Raw genomic sequence first — 15,568 nt, 5'->3', positions numbered from 1 at the left:
CATGAGCAGTGCTTGTTGTGGCTGTGTGGTGTTATCAGTGTCCTTGTGGGATGTCTCAACCACATGACGACTCAGACCAGGTGTGTGTGTGCTATTCAGGCTGAGTGGATTGACACACTACTGAAGGATGATGGAGGGAGAAGTAGATTTTGTCCTTAAGCACTCTTGCACCAAGTTTGGGTGGAGGCCATCCGGTTTAAACAGTTGTCTATGGCCCCAAAAAAAGATTAAAGTTGTCAATGAAATTCACTCCTTTTAAATTGCAAGATCGTTGTAGCCATGTGTTCAGCCCAAGCAACCGTGAAAACATGTTAGTTCCCCTTGCTGGGAGTGGTCCACTGATGAACGACTGAACTTCAAGTGATTGAAGCGTTTCAAAGAGTTCAACGAAATCCTTTTTAAGGAGTTCTGACTGCTCTTTCCGTATATCATTCTTCCCCAGATGGATGATGATTCGATTAGCAGTCTTGTGCTTCATTAGAATTTTCCGAAGTTCCTTGTTCACATCAGAGACGGTTGCTTGAGGAAAGCAGCATGTAATTGTAGTCCTGCTACTAATGTTTCTGATAATAGAGTCACCCACTATCAGAGTCCTGAGTTCGGCTGCGCTTTGAGCTGAATGCCGCTGTCTGCTCGACCTTGAGCGCCTGTTAGTAGCGATGTTAGCTGCTGGCTGATCCGATCCATGTTTAACCACATTTGGGGATTCCTCACCCACATTCATTAAAACATCAAATCTGTTTTCAAGATGTATAGGAGGTGGTAGAATACCAGTTTTTGCAAGCCTTGTCATAGCCATATCTGGGGTAGAGGATGCTACCGCAGCAATATAAGATACTTGTGACAATCTGATGTCTCTGTCAGGGTTCGGGTAGAGGATGGAGCGAGGACTCAGTACTGCAGAGAATGGGCTTTTATTGATAATAAAAATAAACAAAACAGCAACAAAAACTACCCCGTGGGGGAAAAACAGGCTGGCAAGGCAAGGCAGGATCTGGACACGACACGACACATCCAGGAAGAGATGAAGACGAACTGACCCAGGACTGCAAACACAAGGAGAATAAATGGAGAGCAAATGAGGAGGGTAACGAGGGACCACATGTGGGGCTAATTAACTAATAATCAGGTAACAAGATGGGAGGGGGCAAGACAATTGCACATGGCACACCGAATCAAAGACAAAAAGCCATGGGCTCACACAAAACAAATCACAAGCCATGTGCTAGAACAAAAGACACGAACACGCAGCTAATGAGAAAACTCATAAGCCGCGTGTTCATACAAGACAACAAGAAAAGCACGCGGCTGACCACAAACCACGTGCCCAACATAACACAACACACGTGGACAGAAGAGCGCACGGCCGAGCGAACTCGAGACCGCACGCTCCCACAACAGACAGAACATGGAGCGCAAGTGTCCGGACCCCGACACGAAACCGAAACTCAAGACATGAGTGCCGGGATCTGAACACCACGCTCCAACATGAAACAGTACACGCAGACGAGAGCGCACGGCTCGAGCACACTTGAAGCCGCACGCTCACATGAAAACAATGACATGACGCGAGTGTCAGGGCTCTGTCACAAAACTATGAATTACACTAGACCGAAGTGACAGAACCCTGACAGTCTCGGTTTGTGCCATCGATTAGTGTGTCAATCAATTTCGGCTTGTTCCTCAACACTTGGTATAAACTGTTGAGATTCACTAGATTCATGGGACTCATTGGCTGTATGCTGAGGGGGTCCGTGATGTATGCTGTGTGTTCTACCTGTTTTGGAAGTCCAGCAAGTAACTTTGTTTCAAGAACCGCAATTCTTTGTAGAAGTTTGCGGCAGTTTATGCAACAAGTAGATTCAGCAAGAGACATTTTCTCTCTCGTCTGTTTGAATGTAGACAGCTGTGCTTTCCCTTCTCTGGAATGTAAGCTGGTGGCAGTGGGAGGCAAAAGTTCCCTTTTTTTGTATTATTCCAGTCCCGAAGTGTTTTTAGTTTTAGTGTCTGTGCCAAAAATGTGTTGTTTGAGCATTGTGCTGATCTGCTAAAGTAAAAATCTTAGAAAAATCTGAGAAAAGTACAGAAATAGGGAGCAAAGCGCAGAGCAGTAAGCAAGGACATCCAAAAGGTAGCGAAGCCGGAGCAGAGACCTCTAAGAGAGGCCGCTAAGAAAATCTTAGCGTGTGACTAATTTACTAATTCCACATCCGATCTTACGGAGTTAAACTTAAGCAGGACTGTCAAAGTTTACATATTAAATAAAGATTTAAATATGTTATTGCTAAATTATCTTCTTCATGAACTGTAAATGAAGATGGGACATTTAACAAAAATCATCTGCAATCATCAACAAGTATAAAATATTACAGATGAGCAAAGCACACCATAATTTGTGTAAACACTGGAGATCAACAGTTAAAAACATGTTACACACTGTGGGATCATTTTTATATGAATATTATCAAAGGAATAAAATTAACAGATTCTGTATTAATCTGTTTATTTTATTCCTTTGATACGGTTTTCTTGAAGAGTGTTGTGTTGAATTATTTATTTTAATTTTTTAATGGCATGTCAGCAGTGTCACCATCAATAACTGTCGTACAGTTAACAAAAAACTATATAAAACATTTGTTTCTAAATTACACCAGCAGTCAAAAGTTTAGAACACAATTTTTTTTATGTTTTTGCTCACCAAGCCTGCATTTATTTGATGGAAAATACAAGAAAAACAGTATTATTGTGAAGAAATATTAAAATTTAAGATAGCTGCTTTCTATGTTGTGCTATAGCTGCTAGCTGCTTTCTATGTTCTATGTTGCTTTCTATGTCTTTCTACGATACGACCAAGATGGCACCGATGATGATGGCTGCCTCCGTGGCGTGCTCTGCAGTTGTATTTATGTTTTTGTTAGTTTGTCCTGTCTTTAGTTATATCCCTGCAATCAGTTTCACCAGAGACGAATTGCTGGACATTCGGCACTACACATCACCCAGTATTTCACCGGTTTTCGACTATTCTGATGTTTTGCTGGACATAGTAGTTGGTGGAGCTGCAGCGCTGATCAAGAACTTCAAGACGTGCAGATGGAGGAAGCGAGCCGGCGCGCTCGTGAAGCTCAGGCAGAGCGGATTCAGAACACTGTTGCCTAGCATCCATCTGGCGAACCTCCGCTCTTTACCCAACAAAACGGACGAACTCCTTCTGCTCTCCCGGATAAACAAAGATTTCTCACACTCTGCTGCTCTGTGTTTCACGGAAACCTGGCTGAAAGACGCCATTCCGGACAGCGCGTTGAGTCTGCCGGGCTTTCAGCTGTTTAGAGCAGATCGCGACGCAGAATCAACGGGGAAATCGCACGGCGGCAGGACATGTTTTTACATGAATGAGAGGTGATGAACAAATGTAACTGGCATAAAGAAGATGGTCTGTTCAGATCTAGAAGTGCTCTTCATTAACTGTAAGCCTTTCTACTCGCCGCAGGAGTTTTGCTCGTTCATTCTTGTCAGTGTCTACATTCCTCCGCAAGCGCACGTGAGCTCCGCTTTACAGAAACTCGCTGATCAGATCACAGAGACAGAACAACAACACCCAGACTCGGTTTTAATAATTCTCGGGGACTTTAATAAAGCCGAAGGACTGTAAAAAGATGGACTAATGAAGCAGAGCAGGATTTACAAGCTTGTTTTGACCTCACTGATTGGAGTGCTTTTGAAGCTGCTGCCACCGATCTGGACGAGCTCACAGAGACTGTAACATCTTATATCAGTTTCTGTGAAGACATGTGCATTCCTACCAGGACTCATCTAACATACAACAATGACAAACCATGGTTCACTGCAAAACTTATACAGCTCCGTCAGGCCAAAGAAGATGCTTACAGGAAGGGGAACAATGTCTTGTATAAACAGGCTAAATACACACTGGAAAAGGAGATCAGAGTGTGTGAGGAGAGTTTGTTTCCAGAAGCTTTACTTTCACTGTTCCTCAGCGGAGGAATGATCTTCACAAGCCTCCAGAACATCTCACATCTTCTGAGGAGCCTTTATTTCTTCAGCTCTCAATCACTGCATTATATGTTTGGAGCATTTCACTCTCATTTTACTGAGACAGATTGCTGGAGATATAGAGCGACGACTGATATTTATAGCATTTAACGTCAGCATCTGCTGTACTGTTATAAAGATCTCATTGATTTACAGCACAAACATCAGAATTTCATCATATAAATATCAGCATCTGCAGCAAATTTATATTCCTTTGAATGAAACTGAGCTGTTTTTCCTCCATATTCTCACTCTATCAGACTATATGAGCCAAAAAAGTCTGATGCATCAAATATGATGCTCAACAAAACGTGTGATGTGATGGATGTGTGTCGGTCTTACTGATGACGGTGGGCAGACTGAGGCCGGTGCCAGAGTCGGTGTCTAGTGTGCATTGCTCACTCAGCAGACTGTGCAGCTCCCTACAGAGGAACAAGAGCACTGGGAACACAAGCGTCATGATCCTACAGACTCTTTTCATGCAATACTCCACACAGACTTACCTATGAATGGCTTTTCCTCCCATCGGCAGAGCTTCCCACACAGACAGGATTGGAACGCCTTCATAGATCTAGTGCACTGTTAAAGCCATCTATAACCACTTCAAACCACAGATAATATTGTGTGTAAACACAACAAGTGCAGACAAACATGCTTTTCAATCACTCAGACGAGGAATATGAATTAAAGGAATCGTTCACCCAAAAATTAAAATGCGCTCACCCTCAGGCCATACGAGATTAGGATGAGTTTGTTTCTTCATCAGATTTGGAGAAATTGCATCAGTGTCTCACTGCAAGTGAATGGGTGCCGTCAGAACGAGAGTTCAAACAGCTGATAAAAACATCACAAGTAATCCACAGCACTCCAGTCCATCAGTCCAAGGCTATTTTCGTAAACGAAAACTAAAACTAAGACTAAAACGACTGATGAAAAAACTATTTTGTAAACTGAAATGAAATAAAAACGTCAAAATAATAGAAAAACTCAAACGAAACTAAACTAAGAACAGCAATAAAATTATAATTATCAAAAATAAATAATCATTTTCATAATCATTATGTTCTCACCCCTTGGCGGAAAAATATATGAGCTGTGTGGAGGTTTAGGGAAATAGCTACCTGTAACGCAAAGCAGTTTAAAGCCTGCACGGGTCCTGTTTGGTAAACGTGCACCAGCAGTGCTTAACAGAACACCCGACCCATTATCTGACAGCAGCACTCGCATTAAATCTATTACATCAGGTAAGCAAGATTATTTATTTTCTCATGTATCACAAGCAATCAAACCAAAAACAGACATGCAGCGCAACATGATAATTAACAGAAACAAAGATGAGAACGCGCATCCTTTCTGTAAACAACACAACACTTTAGCCTAGCATCTTCTGATCACTCTGCCAGGCTTTTGAACAAATGTGCACTGGCTAAATCACATCATGCACACGCTTATAATTCTTCATAAATGAAAAGAACATTAAAATAAGCCGTTACTGTTAAATGCGATTGCCGTTATTGAATTTAATTAGTTTTGATTGAAGCACGGCTGTTAACGGAAAAGTGAGCAAGCCACCACAGTTACAATATCATGATTATGGTTAAATAATAAAAGACATATAACCAAATCAGGCTACGTTTATTTTCATACTAATTATCTCAACACACATCATTGGATATGACATTAAAATAAAACAAATTTAAAAATTCTAAACTATAATAACCTTGCATCAGTTAACATCTGGAGAAGACAAAAGCTGAAGCAAATACAGCATTAAGACGTTTTTAACGAGTCCATAATCCATAATAACTCTTCCTCCAGTGAGTCAGTGTTCTGGTGTGAATCAGGAGAGAAATCTGCACAGATCAAGCAGCGTTTAAACAGCTGTAAACTAATATGTGGCTGGATTTTGATGTGAGAGACAACAGCAGATGTACTTTTTCACTGGAGGAAGAGTTATTATGGATTATGGACTCTATGTGTTTTAGTTAAAATGCTGGATGTGTTTCAGTTTGTGTCTTCTCCAGATGTTAACTGATGGACTGGAGTGCTGTGGATTATTGTGATGTTTTTATCAGCTGTTTGGACTCTCATTCTGACGGCACCCATTCACTTGCAGTGAGACACTGATGCAATTTCTCCAAACCTGATGAAGAAACAAACTCATCCTGATCTCGGATGACCAGAGGGTGAGCACATTTTCTGTTTGGGTGAACTATTAAATAGTTTAAGAGCTTATTTGCAGTTAAAGGATTCTGGTAGCACCAGCGTCTCTGTATATCCACAGTCCATGACGAGAGCAGACTGGATGCCCAGAGTCATGACGGACATCAGATGACTCGGAGCAAACAGGACCGATGGGACCTGCAACAGACAGCACTTTTAACACTGCACGCAAGAGATTTATAAGTGTCTTTCAGCAGACAGGACTGCTTTACATTATGCACACATGAGCATTTATTTAAATGCCTTCTATTAGTTCATTAGGCCTCTTTCATCTTCTTTATTATTTGCTGTGAAACTGCTTTGGATGGAGTATGATCATATAATAAACCGCTGAGCTATGAGGACACAGCATGACTTCACCTCAAAGTGCTTGAAGAAGACTCTGGAGAGCGTCTCTCTGAAGTGTGAAGGACAGAGGACGGATTCAACGATCACCACGCGCCGGTCTCGAGGATTCACCAGCAGATGCCTGAAGGAGGAACAGCATCATGAGTTCAGCTGCGATGAGCAAACACAAACCGCTCTGAAACGCAGCATAGAAGCGTCTCTGCTACCGGAAGTACAGCAGGTGAACGAACTCCTTCAGGATGCTGTAGAGCTCCTCAGTGTTGATGTTGTACTGGACGACTCGAACCGCCTGTGAGAGCGAGAGACACTCATTTAATAACAATTCTCTAATTACATTCAGGTCTGAATTATTAAATCAACCACTGGTCTGCACACATGATCATTAGGGTTAATAGTGATAATATTATACTGCTGTTTAAACCATTTGTAAAAGAAAGACGTCAGTTAAATATGATCATGTTAATTGATTATTGTGATTAGAAATAGAGATAATTCCCGTAAGAGCACGAGACCGCTCTCAGACCGACCTCCGGAGATCCGGCGCGTTTAACTTCACTGGGAATGATGAATCTCGGCCCCGTCTCGCCGGCAAAACCACATCTACACAACAGAGCAAACCAGACCACCATCCATCAGCACGAGCGGCACAGGAGAAATATCGGTGCTTCACATTATATGATAGATAAATATATATTAAATATATAATTTATATATTAAGATATATTAAAAAAAAAAAAAAAAAAAAAGTTTAGATTCATCACATGACACTTCAGTTCATATATCTGAGCACTTAATCCTGTAATATAACAATAATACTTTTACTTTTTATTTATTAGTAAAACAAATCCTTTTAAGGACCATTAAGATTTATTTTATTTATAATAATTAATTATAATAGGCATACATCAGCATAAAAACTTTTTAGGGACATTTATATATATATATATATTTATTTTTTTATTTCGGCATACATCAGCATAAAGGCTTTTCAGGACCATAAAGATTATTATATAAGCATATACACTACCGGTCAAAAGTTTGTGATCAGAGCGATTTTCTTTTTATTTATTAGTAAAACAAATCCTTTTAAGGACCATTAAGATGTATTTTATTTATAATAATTAATTATAATAGGCATACATCAGCATAAAAACTTTTTAGGGACATTTATATATATATATATATATTTTTTTTATTTCGGCATACATCAGCATAAAAGGCTTTTCAGGACCATAAAGATTATTATATAAGCCTATACACTACCGGTCAAAAGTTTGTGATCAGAGCGATTTTTAATGTTTTTACAGAAGTCTCTTCTGCTCATCAGGGCTGCATTTATTTGATCAAAAATACAGGAAAAAGTGTAATATTGTGAAATATTATTATGATGTAAAATAACATTTTTCTATTTTAATATACATTCAAATCTAATGTATTTCTGTGATGTGCAGCTGTATTTTCAGCTTTTCAGGATTCTTTGATGAATAAAAGTTAAAAAGAAGAGCATTTATTCAAAATATAAATCTTTTCTAACAATATACACTAGCGTGTAAAAGTTTGGGGTCGGTACATTTTTATTCGTTCTTTTTTTGAAAGAAATGAAAACTTTTATTCAGCGAGGACGTGTTAAACTGTTAAGAAGTGACAGCAAATATTTATATTGTGAGAAAAGATTTATATTTTGAATAAATGCTCTTCTTTTTAACTTTTTATTCATCAAAGAATCCTGAAAAAAGTATCAGTTTCCCAAAACAATATTGTGCAGCACAACTGATAATAAGCAGCATATTATACTGAGATAATAAAGCAGCATATTATACTGATTTCTGAAGATCATGTGACACTGAAGACTGGAGGAATGATGCTGAAAATACAGCTGCGCATCACAGAAATACATTATATTTTAATGTATATTAAAATAGAAACCATTATTTTATATCGTAATAACATTTTACAATATTACTGTTTTTTCTGTATTTTTGATCAAATAAACGCAGCCGTGATGAGCAGAAGATTCTTCTTTAAACACATTACAGTCTCACTGATCCCACACTTATGACCAGCACTGTGTATATATACATATAATAATTCGAAACCAAAACTAGGTTAAGTCAAATACATTTTTAAGAGTGTTATCATAAAAAAATATATAAATATGTTTAAAAATAGCATTAGTCAATAATGATAATAACTACAATAATAATAATCTGATATATATATTTTTATAATATGCATAATTCAGCATAAACCTTTTTAAGGATATTTAGATGTGTGTATATATATATATATATAATATTTCAGCATAAATTGTGGCGTAAAATATGACTTTGTTGTCAAAACACAACATTTTATGGTATTTACGAATAGTTTTACAAATACTCGCCGAGTACTAAATTACTACCATGGCATCAGCAGGATAAATGTTCAAATAGCACGGCATTTACTAAAAAACATGAGACTTTAGCTAGTGCCATTGATTTAAAGATGAACTGAAGAATGAGGACATCTCTCAGTCTGTGTACCGCACTCACTTCGTGTAGGCCGCTCCGAGATCTACGACCACGGCTGTCTTCTCCCCGCCACCGACCAAGCCTTCGAACAACGGCATGCTGATCGATAGAAATGAGTAGAAGTGTCAGAAAACAGAATTATTAGAATGTAAACACAGCGCTGGCGGAAGGGCGGCCGGGGTCCTTCGCAATGGCTGCCCCGCGTTTGCCTGACTAATAATCATTTCGGCAACCGTTAATAATACTCAGTTAATGCAACACACACACACTTTCCACACTAGCGCTAGGTGTACTGATCCGAGGTCAGTTCCTCACATGAACCAGGAATTCATTTTCATTATTTCTTATTTTCATGTTTTATTGTTTTACTTCACACGTAGCCTACTTCAAAATATAGCCCAATAATAATAAAAACAATTAATAATCATTTGAAACCAAAGTTTGGGCTTGAGTCAAATCACTTTTAAAGTACTTCATAATGTTAAAATGATAATAATAATAATTATTACAATTATCATTATTAATTACAATTAATAATAATCATTTGAAACCAAAATGTGGTTTTAAGTCAAATATTTTTTTAAGAGTATTATCATTAAAAATATTTAAATATATATATATATATAAACATTAGTCAAAAATAATAATATTAATAATAACTACAACAACAACAACAACAACAATAATAATAATAATAATAACTACTACTACAATAATAATAATTATTATTATTTGAAACCAAAGTTTGGTTATAAGTGCAAACATAATTTTTAAATGCGTTTTGTCATTAAAAAGTAATTTAGAACAGCTTAAAAAAATCAATAAATAAGAGTAATCATAATTAATATCTATTATTATAATGAATATGAGTCAGAATAGTAATGAGTGCAGCTGTGACGCGCGGCTCGATCTGACGCAGACGGAGACTCTGGGACTCTGAGAGCGACTGCTGATGAAGCCGCTGAACACCGGAGCGCTGCGCTGGACACGAGACACACAGCAGGTGAGCTCGAGCCTCGTTCCTGTCCTTCTCATAACGCAGCCACGCTCAGCACTCGGGGGACCTGCCCTGCAGCACAGACGCAGAGACACCAGGAGTTACGCAGCACATTCACTGATGACAGTCCAGCAGTTACGCGTGAGAAAATCACACGCCTGCAAGAATGTTTGTGTGAAAGGATGCAAGCAGAGCAATAATGATGAATCGATGAATCGACATGATAGAGTAGGGCGCTTTGTCTCTGAGACGAGCTCTGTGCTATTTTTAGACACTGCTGTAGTGTGTGTGTGTGTGTGAGAGAGAGAGTGTGTGTGTGAGAGAGAGAGAGTGTGTGTGTGTGCGCGTGTGTGTGTGCGTGTGTGCGTGCGTGCGTGTGTGTCAAGTTACTGCTGCAGAACTGAAAGAGCAAGAAAATGACAGAATGGATGGATAAACTAGCAGCACTTAACATTAAAATATACATCATCATTAATACAAAGTCACCAAATCTAATATTGTTGTCAAGTCTGATTGTGGCATTGGTGGGGAATAACACACAGACATTTAATTGTTTGATCAAAATTATTTCTAGGAACAATTTATCAGTGCTGAATATACATCTCATATCGATAAACTCTACAGCCTTGAAAATCATAAGCCATGTCTGACTTTTTTCTCCTTAAATATGAAGAGGTCACACAACAGATTCATGAGTTCATCCAAATTTCACAAAAATCTGGCTCTAAATCTCTTTTCTCTATTCAGAGTTGATCTGAACAAGTACATGGGAACTATCTGAATTCAGTTCATCCTGAAGCAGTGGAACCTGCATCTCTACATTCATTCTGTGTGTAAATGTATTCCTTTTTGAACTGAATGATCAAAGTCCCGAGTTTGAATCAATCGGAGCGGTTTCAGAGTAAATGACTCACTCAGTTGAATCAGTTCGTCTGTTTCTCTTTTCTCGTCTTCAGTCATGTTTACACGACACTGTCAGCTCTACTACTGACTAAACTCTAGTTTTATGCCATTAACTGAAATAAGATTAAAAAAAAGTGTGATGTTTACAAATAAATATTCTAAAGATAACATCCAACACAAATCTAGAACATATTCAGATGAATTAATACTCAATTAATGTGACGAGCTGCAGCTCAAAATACATGTTAGATGGAAACATTGAGTTTGTAGCTTAAGTGACTATATCTGAAATAGTTTGCACTGCAGTTCAGTTGCTGACAGTTCAATAGAAATCAGCTGCAAGCATCCAGTGAATCTTCAGTTTATCAGAATATCTGAGGAATTGTTGTTGTATGTGATTGTATGAGTCTCTACAGAGCGATAGTCGATGTAAAAAGAGCAGATGAACACAAAACAGCAGAACAACATCAAGTTAAAGAGGATGAACTTTATCATTCAGCTGTTTGAATCACTTCTGCTCTTATATGTTCTTCTCAGATAATATCAATGCTGTGACCTTTAGCAGATGCGCCGACATTACAACAACAGTGCTTACATACACATATATTTAATTGTTTCATCAAAATTATAGCTAGGGACAATTTAGTAGCCTCTGGATATTGCTAGGAACGTGTCAAAGTGTCTCTACTAAACTCTACAGCCTTGATTGTTGTTGTTGTTTTACAGCCAGTACTGTTCATTTTAATTGTGCAATAAAATATACAGCACCAGTGTTTTCTCCTTAAACACATCTCAATTAAGCATGAACAGCTGTTGTAAAAAGTTGAATTCTTTATGCAAACGCATTCAATTATCATTCAATCTTTTAGTGCAGATTTCAGGGCCCTTCAATATGCAATGATATCTAATGAACTAAAAACATTGTTAATATGTGTTAATCAAGGGTGTAGACGCTGTGACGTGTTCCTACCAATATCCAGCAACTACTAAATTGTCCCTAGCAATAATTTTGATGTCTGTTGTCGGCCGTTATTCCCCACCAATGCCACAATCAAACTTACACCCTTGGTGTTAAAGTTGTCTAAGAACGTCTAAAAGCAATGCATGCACCTCATGTTCATAATATGAAAATATAAACTATCTTTAATTTATATAAAGAGCGTAATCTTGAGTTCACACCACAGCGCATGGGGTTTTATCTTCTACAGGAAGTGTGCTTTGGTGTTTCGGTCACGTTTAACTTCGGCTGGACTTCATGCCGAGTGACGGATCTACAATGTTCACTGGTGCAACTTTCCAAAGTGTTCTGTTGGTGGCGATCTGTCTCGTAAGCTGGGCCGCCCCACATGGCCTCGAACGCCCAGGAGACCTTCGTGGAGAAGATAAAGAGTCGGCATCAGCTGACAGATCACTGGATTCAGGCTCCTCCAGTCTGACGGTCCCCAACACATCCCTGAGCATCACCGGTGGAGAACCCAACACCACACCAGCATCTGCACCGGATGGAAACGAGGACAGACGGTCCAGGATGGATGAGCGGCAGAACACCACGCCTCCGTCCTCTGGAGATTCTCATGTCTCTCCGTCTCTGACGACGCCTCCTGCTGGAGATCTGGAGAGAAGTGACACGCTTCACTGGAACTCATCTGCGGAGGACAGAGGACCGACTCCTTCAGCTCTTCAGTCAGATGCGTTCAGCCTCTCGCCGCTCACCGGCGGAGACTCGGCGGCTGGATTAGCAGCTGAATCCGGACTGAGCTTCAGCTCCAGACTGCTGGACTCGCCGGATACCTGGACCGAAGCGGATCGTCTGCAGGCAGGTGAGGGAACGATGCACTAATGACCATTGTTTCGCTCAGAGTTCACTCATTCATGCTCTCAGTTATCTGTCATTGAAGTATTTCAGACCCAAAAGATCTACAAGCTCTACAATGAATGTGGAGCAGCTCAGTTCATATTGAGATCTCTGACATTTGATGTTTTTATTTTACAATAAAAAGCATACAAATGTATTTTTGCTACTTGATATAAAATAAACAATTACTGAAATAAAAAAAAAATATATATATAAAATTTTTTTAAGTTATTTAATGGCAACATTTCTCATTTTCATCTAGTTAATAACTAAAAACTGAAATTAGACATATTTTAGAAAACTGACAAAAATGCACAACAAAATTACTAAAACTTTTAAAATTAATACAGAAGAATGTACAAATAAAATCTAATGCAAAACTGTTATTTTAGTATGGAGATAATATTAGTTTTAATTTTGAATTAGGCTAGTTTATATTTTTGCATTTTCTATTTTAATTTTAGTTTATATTCAGTCATTTAGATTTTATAATTTGTCTATACAGTTTTTTATGAATTTTTGTTTGAGTTTTAAATTAGTACATCGTTAAACTAAATGAAAATGAGAAATGTTTCTTTGGCAACTAGCTGAAATAAAATCATTTTTAATTGTTTTTAACAAAAACGTTCTTTTACGGTTTTAGTTTTAGTTAACTATGATAACCTGCATGGTTCAAAATATTAACACAAATTATGAGAGTATCAATCATGCTAAATTACCACAGAAGCAGCTTCACAGCTTCACAGTAATAAACAGGAAAATAACAGTGTTAATGTTCCAAAATGCAGCTGTAAAGCAGCTCTGCAGAAAACAATAGAGTCACTATTCAGATCAGTTCAGTTCAATAACTGTGTCCGTGTTGTAAAGTTTCTGAATCACACTGAATGATGTCTGAGAGCGTCCTGCTCCACTTTGAACCCTCAGCGGACGCCGCCGGCAGCCTAATTACTTTCTATTTTGAGAGCTGCTGGAAGAAAGTGGAACTGACTGCTAAAAGAGGCGACACACATTATTCATGCTAACACTCCTGACGGCTTTGATGTTCTTGGTTCACGATGTCTGACATTAAATCAACATGAAATCCAGTATGTGTCAAATATCAGTTCAGTCATTGTTTCAGGCTGCTGTTGAAACTGATGCAGCATTTATAAAACATTAATGCATCAATAATGCGTCATGGAAATTACAGAAAATGCAGTGGGAATGCAATGATGCATCAAATGAAGCTTAACTAGATCGTTTATTTCACTTCACAAAATGAGCAGCAACCATTTTTGACTGAACTGTATATTATAGTTCTTGTATATCGGTTCCTTTTCCTGATGCACTTCATTTTCCTTCCTTCTATAACAGCTAGTTGCCAAATAAAAACTAAAACTTAATAAACTTAATATAGACACATTTAAAAGTTTAAAAACAAACAAACAGAGGAATAAAATAAACTTTAACTGAAATCAAATCAAATCAAATATTTATAAAAATATATATATATATTAGTTTATTTCAGGTAGTTGCCAAAAAAGTTATGCTAAAATAACTGAAATAAAATGAATAAAAACTATATAGACATATTAAAAAAAACTAATAAAAATGAGAAAAACACACAAAAATATTACTAAAACCTTACCTGTTAATGGGAATAAAATAAAATAAAATATTTTTAAAATGTATTTTATTTCAGTTACAGTTTATTCAGAAACAGCATTTCTCATTTTAATTTAGTTTAACTTGATGCACTAAAATAACCAAAACTTAAATAAAAATTAATAAAAACTTATACAGACATATTAAATATATAAAGGAAATATAAAAATGACATTAAATTCTAAATATTAATAAAAGCTATATTTTTATTTTTACATCTTGAGCAAATCTGAGCCCAGTTTGAGATTTCCTATGAATTTTCTGAGACACATGTGAGATTACTGCGGCTTTCTGAGAATATGAGAAGTGATTCGGATATTTTGACTGGACTGCTTGTAAATCAGTTCCTTTTGCTGTCCTGTACTTCCTTCTCCAGAGGAAGTGAGCGTCTTTCCCTCCTCTCAGGACGTCAGCACAGAGGTCACCATGTCCTCCGAAGACCTTCCTCTGATTTTTGAGCCGTTTGAAGACGTCACGGCGCCCGGAGCATCATCCGGACCGTCTGTCGCCATGACGCCAGCGGCCGTAACCATAGGAGACCCAGAGCTGGAGCGGATGGTGTCCATGGTTACGGATCACATTTCCTCTGACGGCCGTCTCTCAGGAATGCTGGAGACGTCTGGAGTGACAGAGCCAATCACAGAACCCCATCCGGAAGCAGAGCATTATGGGACGACACAACGTGAGAATATATAACAGAGCGCAGCAGTGATGGCATATTTCTGGAGCATCACTCTGAGTCCCTCGACTAAAACCCAATAGAATTTTTCTATTGGCTTTTGGATTATTGCAGAAAATAAGCTCTGTGACCAATAAGAGTTTGAGTCATCCTAATAGTCTTCACAGAATTAAAGGAATAGTTCATCTGAAAAATACAATCTGCTGAAAATGTGCTCACTCTCAGGTCATCCGAGATTAGGATGAGTTTGTTTCTTCATCAGGTTTGGAGAAATTGCATCAGTGTCTCAGCAATGGATGCTCTGCAGTGAATGGGCGCCGTCAGAATGAGAGTCCAAACAGCTGATAAAAACATCACAA

At 38.2% G+C, this 15,568-nt stretch overlaps 2 protein-coding genes across 3 annotated transcripts in view; one reads left to right on the top strand and one right to left on the bottom strand.

Annotated features, from left to right (window-relative positions):
* LOC107575837 (actin related protein 10) overlaps positions 1-9,345 on the bottom strand; it is a 21,876-nt gene extending 12,531 nt beyond the window's left edge. Inside the window, exons 1-7 of the mRNA XM_016262158.1 lie at positions 9,153-9,345; positions 7,149-7,221; positions 6,828-6,910; positions 6,634-6,742; positions 6,304-6,411; positions 4,554-4,621; positions 4,362-4,472 (exon numbers count right to left, since the gene is read on the bottom strand). Of these exons, the coding sequence (XP_016117644.1) occupies positions 4,362-4,472; positions 4,554-4,621; positions 6,304-6,411; positions 6,634-6,742; positions 6,828-6,910; positions 7,149-7,221; positions 9,153-9,229 (629 nt within the window). The 5' untranslated portion in view covers positions 9,230-9,345. The remainder of the gene's footprint in view (positions 1-4,361; positions 4,473-4,553; positions 4,622-6,303; positions 6,412-6,633; positions 6,743-6,827; positions 6,911-7,148; positions 7,222-9,152) is intronic.
* Positions 9,346-10,024: 679 nt separating this feature from the next.
* LOC107575838 (uncharacterized) lies at positions 10,025-15,231 on the top strand. Of its 2 annotated transcripts, none has more exons than XM_016262159.1 (3): positions 10,025-10,134; positions 12,240-12,851; positions 14,907-15,231. In XM_016262159.1, exons 2-3 carry the CDS (start codon positions 12,287-12,289, stop codon positions 15,224-15,226), a joined length of 885 nt encoding a protein of 294 aa, XP_016117645.1. In that variant the 5' UTR covers positions 10,025-10,134; positions 12,240-12,286; the 3' UTR covers positions 15,227-15,231. The 2 variants fall into 2 exon arrangements, with proteins under 2 accessions (XP_016117645.1, XP_016117646.1); XM_016262160.1 differs by lacking the exon at positions 10,025-10,134 and adding an exon at positions 10,206-10,269.
* Positions 15,232-15,568: the final 337 nt, after the last annotated feature.

This window comes from Sinocyclocheilus grahami, unplaced genomic scaffold (assembly GCF_001515645.1).
Source record: "Sinocyclocheilus grahami isolate Dianchi unplaced genomic scaffold, SAMN03320097.WGS_v1.1 scaffold2935.1, whole genome shotgun sequence".
In the NCBI taxonomy this organism is placed as follows: domain Eukaryota; kingdom Metazoa; phylum Chordata; class Actinopteri; order Cypriniformes; family Cyprinidae; genus Sinocyclocheilus; species Sinocyclocheilus grahami.
This window is presented reverse-complemented; position numbering and strand designations above follow the sequence as displayed.

Bases quoted from the DNA above. Each gene is read 5' to 3' on its own strand.
- LOC107575838 (XM_016262159.1), top strand. From the start codon at position 12,287: ATGCCGAGTGACGGATCTACAATGTTCACTGGTGCAACTTTCCAAAGT. The intron at 12,852-14,906 runs GTGAGGGAACGA...TTCCTTCTCCAG, and splicing joins AGCGGATCGTCTGCAGGCAG to AGGAAGTGAGCGTCTTTCCC.